This window comes from Ursus americanus, chromosome 25 (assembly GCF_024610735.1).
Source record: "Ursus americanus isolate L20-20 chromosome 25, mUrsAme1.1.p, whole genome shotgun sequence".
NCBI lineage: Eukaryota > Metazoa > Chordata > Mammalia > Carnivora > Ursidae > Ursus > Ursus americanus.
The window spans coordinates 36909974-36922589 of NC_142151.1; the positions used below are offsets into that span (position 1 = coordinate 36909974).

Sequence of the window (12616 nt, forward strand, 5' to 3'; positions counted from 1 at the left end):
AAAGAAATATTATTTAAGGGTTGTTTCTCACATTTGCCATAGAATTCACAAATGTTTTGAGTATAAATACTGTTTAAGTATAAAATTAGCATAATATTAATTTGGTTCTCTAGTTTTTCTTTACTCTCCTAACAGGGAATATAAAACGTACCCAGAGCAAGCAAGCAATACCTAAGAAAGGTATCCCTTTCCTTAGAACAGATTCGGAATTAACTACCAAATCAAGGAGATAGGCTTTTCCTTGTGACCTGTTTTGCTGTAAGTGAGCATTTATGGCATACTTCTCCAAAAACCAGAATGAAAAGGAACTCTTATAAGTAAATTTAAGGCACAGGAATATTTAATTTCATAAATAGTCACTGTTTACCTGTACATGAATAATCATCAATTCTGATGTAGCCAGTTTTGCAGATGCACATGAAGGAACCCGGGGTGTTAACACACATCGTATTCTCACGGCAGTAATGGCGGCCTTCAGCACACTCATCAATATCTGTGAAGGAAAAGGAGGGCAAAGAGGTCAACAGTGGCCAATATTCCAGAGTTTCTCTACAATTTTCTTTGGTGGGGAAAGGGCGACGTTTTCCAGTTGAAAAACATTTTTTAAAAGTATTCAAAACATCTCCTTTAATAGGAATGTTCGATGTTCAAATGACAGAAACCATAAACATTTTTTTCCAACAGCTCTTGCTGGAATTTTAAAGATGTCTGTATATTTCAACTTGCAACATTCTAAACACATTTAGAAATTTTCAGTGCATTCATCTACCTGTATTTGATAAAATGAATCAGAAAGTTACCAATTTGGCTACCCTAGAGTCTTGGAAACTTCAAACTCTGAGTCTATCATATATTGTTTTTTGATTCACTGGCTATTCTGCTGTATACTCACAGAGACCCTAAGAGGTAAATAAAATATTCACATACACCAGAACTTGAATAACTTCACTTAAAGACATGAAACCAATAACATGTAGTTTATTAGAGATACAAGGAGAGATATAGCTATCCCAGTAAGTGTCTGAATGGAGATGAAATTACAATGTAGAGACCTGATGCAAATGAGAAACTATAAAACAGTAGTAAGTTGGCATATTGAAGAACTTCCCTGGCAAGCCACACACCAAGTTTTGAGTGTAAAGTCTTACACACGGTAAGCCATAATGGGCACTAGCACTAACTGGGAAGAATGTGAATTTTTACAATAAGACTGTCCCCATTTTATAGTGCCTCTGTGCATGGAACATAAATTATTTTACAAATATTTTATCATATTGCAGGACCTTTTATCATTATGAAGGGCCTTAATGCATTGGCCAGGCATGGTCTTTCTCCTCCAGAAGTTGGCTTTCTCAAATCCTTGTGGTGAATCCACAAAGGGGCAGTGCTCTCATTTGTCCTACTCAGAGAAATGGATTAATTATAGGAGATAGTCAGGTAACCTACTACTACAGAAGTCATGCTATTCCTATAACCTCAGCTATGTTCCCAGTTCTGAGAGTATCACCAGAAGTAACAGATATGATCTCAGATAGTTATAGTTTAGAGCTAAAGTGACCTTGGCAGTCATTTAAGCTAACCACTCATTCTACAGATGGAAAAATGGAAGGCTATAAAGGCCCCATTTTCTATTCAACTACTAAATGAAAGGTAACACAGTAAATTACGAACCTCTTAGCATGCAAAGCTCTTCCCACCTTGGCCTTGACTTTTACAGTTTTACAGCCTTTGACCATACTTCCTCCCTCTCAGTGTTCCGGCCACACGGAGCTTCTGATCAGTCCTCAGATGGACCATGCTCTTTCTTATCTGCATGCCTGTGTACCTGCTGTCCACTCTGCTCCTTCTTTCCCTATCACCAGCTTTAGTGGATCTTGCCCACCAGTGGATTATCCTCCAAGAATCTGTTTAAACGTCTCTCTATATACATATATGTATGTATATGGCGTTTGTGCTGTGAAAACTTCCCCAATGAAGTAAAATGCTCTCTATGCAGTGCTCTCTCGGAACTTTGTGATTCCACTGCAGATTCATCCACTGTACCGTTATTAACTTTTGTAGGCTTCTTCTCTCCAATAAGCCTTATATGCTCCTCCAGGGTAGAGATCATCTATTGGTGTCTCTTGACTCCAGCTGCACCTTACATGCATCTGGGATGCTTTTAAAAACATTGGATCTTGTGCCAACTCCCAAACCCCCATTTCAAATCTGATGTAACTATCTGTGGTGGAACACAGGCAATGATTTCTTTTTTAAATCTTCTCCATGATGAGTCTAATGCAGGGATCAGCAAAATATTTCAATAAAGAGGTAGATAGTAAATATTTTAGGCTTTGCGGCTTATAGGATCACTGCCACAACTTTAACTCTGTTGTTCTGTCATGAAAGCAACCATAGGCAAATGTAAATGAATGAGCCTGGCAATATTTCAATAAAATTTTATTTACAAAAACAGAAGTTGAATCAGATTGGGCCTGCAGGCCACAGTTGGATGACCCCTGGTCTAATGCATAAGCAGGGTTAAGAATCACTAAGTATGTGGGGCGCCTGGGTGGCGCAGTTGTTAAGCATCTGCCTTCGGCTCAGGGCGTGATCCCAGCGTTCTGGGATCGAGCCCCACATCAGGCTCCTCTGCTAGGAGCCTGTTTTTTCCTCTCCCACTCCCCCTGCTTGTGTTCCCTCTCTCGCTGGCTATCTCTGTTAAATAAATAAATAAAATCTTTAAAAAAAAAAAAGAATCACTAAGTATGTAATTCATTTTTGTATTCACAATACCTTATAGGGTTGTCTAGGATATTACAGGGTCAATAAGTGCTGCAGAATGAATGAATAAATGCTTCAAGGCTGGTTTAAGGAAGAGCTAAGAATAGATCTCAGATTATCTGACTCCTAGTATAATACGCTTCTCATGATATCATGCTACTTCTAAATGTTTGCACTGGTCTGCAAGGAAAGTATCACATTCAATTACAGCCTAAAAATCAAACTACAGGCACCCTGGGGGAATACGATGAAAACTCATTTGCTTCCAGGGTCTTAATATAATAATAGGAATCATATGGGATAATTAATGTGCTCAGTTGGATCAATGGTCTTTAATCCCGCTCCTCTGAGAGAGTGCTACAGAGAAGTGAAAGTTACTGAAGACCACTGCAGGAGTCCCCTGGGCTTAAGCTTGTGAACTGGAGGGATGGCCATGAAGAAGTTCAGGTGAACAAAGGTATAAACAACTTACCTTTGGGGAAAAAAGAGCCAAGAATAATGAACACAACGGAGTGAAGACATCTTGGTTCTCAGAGGGGAGAATTATTGAGTACACTGTGGCTTCTCCTCAAAACAAGACTAGTTCCTAGTGAGAGACCCTATTTCCTGGTAGAGTCAAGGATGTAGCTTCAGTGCCTAGGGCAGGACTGAGTCCCAGCTGGAGCAAGCATTAAGTACTGAAGGCACTGTCCCTCTTTCCAAACAGTTTGCTCGAGGGGGAAGCCCACCTCAGTAGGAGTGGCCACCAAACCTGGCCAATCAAACTCATAAGTACACGAAGCATAAGGAATGAGAACTTTGAGAGTACTAAAGTCCTATGGGAAGAGACATGGAAAAGAGACAGTTAGAATGGACGCCATTTACAGCCAAAGTTATTAGACAGTTTGGTTTAGAAGATAAATAGGGATGTTTTGTGAAAGGGTACATCGTCCTAAATACTGCCTCTAATATTTGTCTGTGGTGGGTCTACATCTCACATTGTTGGGAGACATTGGCCAGTCCCATTTTCTTTTGTAGACGTTACTCTTGAAGCCAGCATATGATCAGAGAAAACACAATGTAGAGTCATAAAGCAAAACGAGGAAACCTATCCAAAGTGAAGCCTTTTAGGAACTTGAATGGTTTGGATCACAAAGAAATAACTCGATTCATGACCCAGAGATATGAAGTATCAGGAACAGTATTGGGGGGGGGGATAAAATATCAAAAAATAGAAGTGCAACACTCTATACCCAATTGCCCGTTGTCTTTTTAACTTTCTCATGCCCCATCTTCAGAAAAGGAAGTCCCCAAAGAGCCTCATTCAAAACCGCAAAGCTACATAAATGTCATTTCTACTTATATGTGCACATACTCACAGGCCCCAAAACAGCACGACTAAAAAGTGATCTGGCAGAAAATCATGTTCAAACTTAGTCCAGGGTATATTTTCGCTTGAAATCCGAATCGAAAACTTAATGTCAAATTCTCACAATTCAGTTCAATTCTCGACATGTTTACTGAATGTCTTCTATGTCCAAGGTCGCTTTCCTGGATTTTCAGTCATATCGATGACCCTGAGAGGTAGAACTACAGTCACAGGTGGAGAGCACCAGGGATGGCGGCTGCTGCAACAGAACTTTCTAGTAGGCAGAGGAAAAGTTGGAAAGAGCTGCCACAGAAGGTAGGTCCTATCAAGAGGAAGTATTCGAGCATGGGCTGGGCGTGCTATAGAGATGCACGCCAAGGGCATGCTGCCGGACCATGTGGCTTTTAACAACCCATCCAGAATTCAGTACAAACACAGTTAAAGCGTAGGTCCTGCCTTGAAAGGGCTTACGATCCTTGTAAGTACTATCATCATCAGCCACGTAGGTGCCTTCTATGTGTTAAGCCTGCACTCTAGAGAACAATATCTCTAAGAGGGGCTCATGATTCCTCAAAAACAGAATATTGCACAGTCAAATAAGTTTTCAGGACCATTATATTACTATTCTTTTCCATCTCCCTCCTTAAAACTCACCACGTACAGGAGGAAGTTACAGGGTCTGAAATATCTAGTCATGTTTTTAAAGGGTTCACTCATTAATTCAGCAAGTATATAATGTACCTGCAACATGCCAGAGTGCCGCGTTAGGTAACAAAGATACATTTTAACTGAAGAAATAACACTAAGACAATAATGCTATGAAGTGATGCATACTGTATAACGGAAACATATACAATGTGCATTAAATAGGGAGAAACCAACTTCTTTAATATGGTCCTTTTTTTGTTCTGAGCTTATTAATGCAGAACAAATTTGGGAATTTATACTTGGTGATATAAATAATTTTATAACTCTTCCTCCCCAACTTGAGGAGCTGATAATGAAACTAAGAAGCCTGGATACAGCATGAATAACAGCATGAGGTCCTATATGCCAAGTGCAAGAAAAGAAAAGAGAAGAGAAGAGAAGAGAAGAGAAGAGAAGAGAAGAGAAGAGAAGAGAAAAGAAAAGAAAGGAAAAGAAAAGAAAAAAAAGAAAAGAAAGAAAAGGAAAGGGAAAGGGAAAGGGAAAGGGAAAGGAGAAGGGAAGGGAAGGGAAGGGAAGGGAAGGGAAGGGAAGGGAAGGGAAGGGAAGGGAAGGGAAGGAAAGGAAAGGGAAGGGACAGAGGAAAGAATGTGCTCACTACCAGGACTGGTATTCAGAGGAAAGCTGGTGACTAAGAGCAGAGACAACCAAGGACAATTTGCTGGGTGGTGTGGCAGGGCGTAAAGTATATTTTTGAAGAAGTAGGCTTAAAGTGACAGACTTATACACAGAACGAGGGGGCTGCCACAGAACAATTTCCTGTCAAAAAAAAAGATGCTCAAAGATGAGCAGGAAGATTGTAGACATTGGAGTCTAGTGTAGGCAGCATAGGCAGCAAAGACATGAAACACTGAGGAACAATGAATATTCCATTTGGTTGGAGTTTATGCAGGAAATAAAACAGAAATACAGCTATGGGAGAGGAGACACAACGGGAATGCACTTAAATCTCCAACAAACACGAGAAACGTATCTTCCTTGCTGTGATGTGGAAACATGAAAGCATTTGTAAGGAAGGGAGTAGAGGAAGTGGCACAGAAAAGTAAATCTCACGAGAGTTGGTAAGATGAAGCAATTGTGGAGCTGATGAGAGAGGTACAATCGAGGTGAGGAGAAGTTCATTAAATTACAGTAACCTCCCTAGCCCCCGTTTCTCCACATTACTTATCAGTGTCTGAAAATATCCTATTAAATTATTTGTTGGTATGTCTGTTGTCTCTCTCTATTGGAATATAAGATTCAGGAGGGTAGAGAGCTTGTTCTGGGACAATGGCTGGCCCTCACTAAAAATCTCTGGATGAATCAATGAATCCTTTCATGGCTTTTCATCTAGAAGGAAAAAGGATAAGTATCCTAATTCGCACTGGTCTGACCTGGAGCTCCACTTGGCAGAGCAAATCCTTTGTCTTCCCAGTACATTGCCCAGGCATTTACTTAGACATGAGCCTTTTGTAAGAACAGTAAACATGAGCCCCTGTGGTAAAATACAGTCCTGCAGGGGAAGAACACTGCAGTGGGAATAAAGAAGGCGGGATTCTCCTCTTTGGCTCTATTATAAGCCTGACAGCCATTTCATCTCTCTGGACCCTCATTTCATCATCTATAAAAACAAAGGCTAGAGGTTTCCACGTCATTACCAGCTCTCATACTTTACAATTCTAACAAAGAGAACACGATTTATATGGTTGCAGGGGAGAATCTGATTCTCCAGGATTTTGTAGGCTACACAGTCATACTCCAACAAACTTGAAAAGCATAAGTAAACTGTGTTTCTTATACTCGAACAACCTCTCTTGCCCCAGGATAATTCAAGCTGATCTATTTTAGAAACAGAAGTTTATAAATTCCCTTTTATCCTATCTGAAAGCTGCGTCTGACTTTGTAATTATTCAGACTCACAGATTTCTAGACCTGAAAGGAACTACAGAAATCATCTAACCTAACCGCATTCATTTACAATTAAAGACATGGGGGGCAAAGAAATGCCAAAGACAAATTAAGAAGGTGGCAGGAATCAGATTGTGGAACTTTCATGAGCCACATTAAAAACTTTGAACTTCATCCTATATGAAATGGGAAAGGTTTTGGGAGAGGGTTCCTTGAATCAGATCTGGGCTTTTGGAAGATCCCTCCCACACAAGTTTACACAGCTAATGAGTGGAAATCAAAATAACAACAGTTTCCAGTCCCCAGATCCCACATTAATGTTCCTTTTGGCCTATAGAGTCATCTCCTTGGAGACAATCCTTGGAGGCAGTGGGCACTCAGGTATGATGTGCCCCTCCCCTGCGGGCTTCTGCCACACAACCCGGCTATCCGCCCCCCCGCCTCCCCATCTTATGCTTTGTATGTCACTGATGCCATTTTTTAAAAAAGCATGGTATATCTCTAAGGCTACAGTATTTTATCTCAATTTTGCCCTGTAAAAGGATTATATTAGCATGTTAATGAACACTAATGCTTTCTTGCTCAGCCAATAAAATCTTGAAGCATGCAGCTCACCAGCAAGGACTCCACATATTGAAGATGAGCATGCATTGGTCTGGGTTAGAATTGCTAAGTCTTGGCCCACCAGCTGTGAAAAACTGGCTTGGCAAAGTTGGCAAAGAGATCAATGACTTAATTCATAAACCAGGAAAAAGCCTAAGTTCTGAGAAATGTAATTCTGGAAAGGGATTTGAGAATAACATTTGGGACGATAAGAGTATTTTTGAAAATAAAAAAAAAAAATTTGCAAGTATAAGCAGGCTGCTCAGTGAAAAATCAGTAAAGAATAAATTAAAATGTCATTTACAAATAGGCTAACATTAAAAGGAACTGCAAGCAATCTTATTTTGAAGTCAGTGGCATTAACAAGTTTGTTTATCAAATATTAATTTTTAGGTATTAAAAACTGTATCTATCATGTGCTACTGAAGCACATGATTTTTTGACATCTCAAAATAAAAACCATATATTTTCTTCATTCATCTTTTTAAATTCATTCATTGTAAATTGTACGGTGCATTCCTCAAATCTCTAGTATTATATCATTGTTCTTGCTACTTTTAATAGGATACATTATTCCTAACTTTAGCATTCCTGCATTTAAAACAGATACACATGGAGACACGCAGTAGGAAAATTTGAGACAGGGTTGAGAGTGGAACATAAAATTACACCTGTGGGGAAAGGTGAGATCATTTGGACTACTAAGGTGCTGAGGAAACAAAAGCAGGAGTAGTTTATCCATGTAAGCAATATTTATTGAATTCTTACTATTTCCCAAGGTATTAACGGCAACACCAATAGCATGGCCTTGAAGAAGACAGATGTGGTATGTGTCTTTGCAGAGCTACGGTCCTTCTCAAAGACAACTAATGACTTTTTTAAATGTTGTGGGAATTTGATAAGCAATAGGGCCACATTTGGAACAAAACGTGAGCGCTCCAAATCTTACAGGCAAGGCAAGGCTTTCAAGAGGGTTTGACGTCTAAGCAGAGGACTAAAGGAGAAGTAGAGTTAGCCAAGTGAGACGGGAAAGAGGCGAGCGTTTCAAACAAGGGAACTATGCTGGAAAGTGAGAGAATCTGGTATGTTCAAGCAATAGCAAATGTTAAATGTGGCTAATGAAGTAAGCAGGAGCTATTTTGTGTGTGGATCTTGCAAGACACACAAAAGAATTTGACCTTATCCTATGATCAGTGGGAATCTATTGACGTTTTTTAAATCATTTTTTAATATATCATAAGTACACAGAGTATAAACTTGAAAAGACGCAACAGAGTGCAAAATTAAAGTGAGGCCAACCCGCAGCCACTCAACTGTCCCACAGCAAATCTCCTAACCACTTTTACCAATTCCCTGTGCAGCCTTCCAGAAACGCTGTCTGCCCATATAGGCACATGCATGTGTGTGTGTTTGGGGGGTGTGGTGGAGGGGATGCTTCTCCTCTAAAGGGTGAGAGTGAATGAAATGACATTAAGTCACTAAGCAAGAACTTTTTAAACTGCAAGGTGGATTCGAGAAGAGCAAAATGGAAGTTGGGAATAAGCTCACTTGTAGTTTGGTTTCCTGTGTCTGGGACAGTATATTCTGGTTGCATATGGAGAAGGTGTGGAGATACGGATATATATATATATATATATATATATATATATATATATATATATGGAGAGAGAGAGAGAGAGGGGGAAAGATATCTATATGGAGAGATATGGATATATTTCTATGGAGGGACACAGATAGAGAGAGAGAGACCAGGAGAGAACACAAGACTGGAAGTCAAGATCTGGGAGCCTCAAGCACACCAAAAGTAATTAAAGCCATAGTATTAGACAACATCACCCAGGGACAGGGTGCAGAATGAGGAAGAAAAAATTAAGATGGAGCCCTGGGGAACTTCAACATTTAAGGGGCAAGTAAAGCAAGGAGACTGTAAAGATCACTCAGAGAGGTAGCAGCAAAACTAGAGGGTTGGAGGTAGACGAAAGTTGACACAGTGGTCAGCAATCACCTTTTAACACACCTTCTATATTTGAGGTAATCTCCATCTCCCCAAGATGGAAGTCACAACTCAGATTTCAGCATACTTGGCAGCTAGTCTACAGACTTGTAACCTAGGACCGCCCATCATGGGCACTTAGGAGAAACTTCAATTCAGAAAAGAACTCATAACAAAGCAAGGTTGTGAACTCTAGCAAGCAGGGTGGAGAAGGCATTCAGCACTTAGGACGGTAGCAGCTGTATGGGTTCTGGAGTCTGGTCCCAGATGTCATCAGTGAACAGTATGCACTATTTGTGTGAGTTGTAGTGTTGACACCGAGAGGCAGAAGTAGTGGGATCTGTATCCAGGTGTGAGTGTGTGGTCCTGCCTGAACATCATCTAAACCTGTCTTGTACATTTATTGTGGGCCACCTAACATCCTTCAATATATTCCTTTTCTGCTTTAACTGCCAGAGTGGGTCGTGTTGTTTGCAACTCTGATCCCTGATCAATACAATGTAGTATCATGAAGACAAGGTAAAGAAGTATTTCAAGGAGGGAGTGATCAATAGAATTAATTGCTGCCTAGAGGTCAAGCAAAAAGTGGGCTGAATGAGGTCTGATTTAACATTACAGAAGTTATCAGTGACCTTGGTGAAGGTAGTTTGGAGGGGAGGGGAGATGAAAAATCTAGACTGAAGTAGGTGAAGGAGAGCCTCTGACATGAAGAAACGGAGACAGTGAAAATCAATCACACCTTTCAGAAATTTGGATATAAAGGGGAGGAAGGTCAATAAAACAAAAGCTAGAAGGGATGTTTGGTTAAGGGAGAAACGTGAACATATTTAAATGCTGATGGGAAGGAGCAAGTGGAAATAAGGTGAAAACAGAGTTTGGGGGGATAATGGATGGAATAAGTTTCCTCTGAAGCCAGGAAGAGAGAAGATTCAGTCCTCAGATGGACCCATCACTCCCAAGAGAAAGGGTATCTATTCCACCGAGACTGAGGAGAAGGAAGAAAGGGTGGGCGTGCAGCATGTGGGCTTATGTAAGGGGAGCAGAAGGAAGACAAGTTAGTGTCTGTTCTCTGTTTTGTTGGTGAAGAAGTTACCTGCTGAGAATAAGAGAATGGGTAGAATCAAAAATTTGCATGGAATGGTGAAGGTTTACAATAATCATTGTAGGGAATGAGAGGAAACTGAGCTGGGATGCATAGTAAGATTACTCAAGCAGGGCAAAGCACCCAGCAGGGTTGGCAGCCATGCTCACACAGGTCTACCACTTGACATTTTTGTAACACTTAGGTTCTGCTGGTGCCTATGTATTATACGTTAATTCTCATAACCCTGTGACTTAGGGGGCTCTTAGAGAGTTACCCCCTTTTCATAGCTCAGGAATCTGTATGAAGTTGGGAAGTTTCCCAAATGTTTGTGATAACTTAGTAGTTTGCAAATCTTGACTAGAATCACTCCATATAACCCATGGTTCCTCCACAGTCTGGTCCTATCTCAGCAGCTCGATCTACCACGCCTGGCTATAAAATCTCCTGTTGCAGAAAAAAACTCCAAAATGTATCTTGCTCTTTCTCTTTCCTTATCCTCTGCCAATCTAAATTGGATTCATTCTTCAAGGCCCAGATGAAGTCCCAGTTCCTCCCCAGTGTGTCCCTAACCTCTTTAGCCATGGGGATCCCATCTGTCTCTACTTCTGCACTTCTTGTCTGGGCTTATTCGTGGCTAGTTAGTAGCTATTTTGGCTGAATCCAATTTGCTTGAAATTAAGGAACAGACAGGCTCATTTGAAAGATTGCCTTGTCACGTTGGATTTGAAAATTCATCAACTTGAACGGCATTCTTTCCAAATGCAGATTAGTATTTTTAAATATTAAAAACCAATTTAACAAATATATATTTATTTTGCCAAAAACAAGAGTTTCAGTCATTACAATATCCAAATTGATGCCTATTCAGAGTTATTAACCTAAACATTACATCAGTGCTTTCATGAAAGATATGGAACCACTCCAATTTCCAATTGCTTGTTTATACATAAATCACTGACTAAACTACATTGTTAAATTTGACAACCTTAATCAATGTTTAATGTTGATTAGGAAGTATGACCTCACAACAACTCAGTACCAACAAATATATGCAGTCTACAACTCCAGTCCCATTTCTTCACTATCATGTTCTTATTTAAAGATATGAACAATAAATAAAAATCTTTAAAAAAAAAAGGGGGGGGGCGCCTGGGGGGCGCAGTCGTTAAGCATCTGCCTTCGGCTCAGGGCGTGATCCCGGAGTTCCGGGATCGAGTCCCACATCGGGCTCCTCCACTGGGAGCCTGCTTCTTCCTCTCCCACTCCCCCTGCTTGTGTTCCCTCTCTCGCTGGCTGTCTCTATCTCTGTCAAATGAATAAATAAAAATCTTAAAAAAAAATAATAAAAATAAAGATATGAACAATGAGTAAAAATCTGTTTGGGAGTACATTCTTTGTATCAAAGAAAAATTACTTGGAGGAAAGTTAAGATGGAATAAAAAATAAAAATGAAAATACTCTTATGTATTATTAAAATCCCAGGGATCTATTTTTATATCCTACCAATGAGTAAGAGATGTAATTTTGGACCATAATGTCCAAAAACATGAGGGTCTTCCTGCTCTGGACAGTCATTTGCCCAAACAAGTCAAGTCCTTTTCTGTAACGTATCTCAAATCTCTCATTTCTCTGTTAGGTTCACTTAATTTATGCCTAACTGCTTCCTGCAATCCACAGCAAGTGTTACCTCCTAACAACTTACTCCTATATCCATTCATGATATTGATAATGAAACTAACATTTACTCTCATGTCTATTGCTTTGACTGCGTCATTTCATTTATCTTCACAGCATCACGTTTTCACAAAGGATCCCAAACAGAATCTCAGGGCCACTGAATCAAAGTCAGATTTGTTTTATTTTTGCAATCCTCACACATTTCTAGCTATACTGTTGCCTGCCATTCACCATGCTGAAACTTCCATCTCCTATCTCCAAGCCTTTTTTCAGATGTCCTTGATACAATACGATTCTCTTATTTTATACTGGAGTTGGTTCTTCTTGGAAGCAAATGAATACATGAAGAAAGGAAGACAATTGCAAAGGGAATGCTAATAGTGGTTTCATTTCAAGCAAGTGTTTGTTGATTGACTTCAAGACTGTTAACAGATTTAACTAGAACACACGACTAAGATTTCTTGGAAGGCATGATAAAGCTGGTATTTATAATATAATCTCTAAGTTATACCTGACCTTAAACTTAATGGAGTTGCAAAAGGTCCATCAATTAAAT

The 12616-nt window shown here is 39.9% G+C and overlaps 1 protein-coding gene across 1 annotated transcript in view; it reads right to left on the bottom strand.

Moving 5' to 3' along the window:
* The window catches only part of NELL2 (neural EGFL like 2), a 316526-nt gene that overhangs the window by 138611 nt on the left and 165299 nt on the right, over window positions 1–12616 (bottom strand). Inside the window, exon 13 of the mRNA XM_045801231.2 lies at window positions 368–493. Coding sequence (XP_045657187.2) covers window positions 368–493 — 126 coding nt within the window. The remainder of the gene's footprint in view (window positions 1–367; window positions 494–12616) is intronic.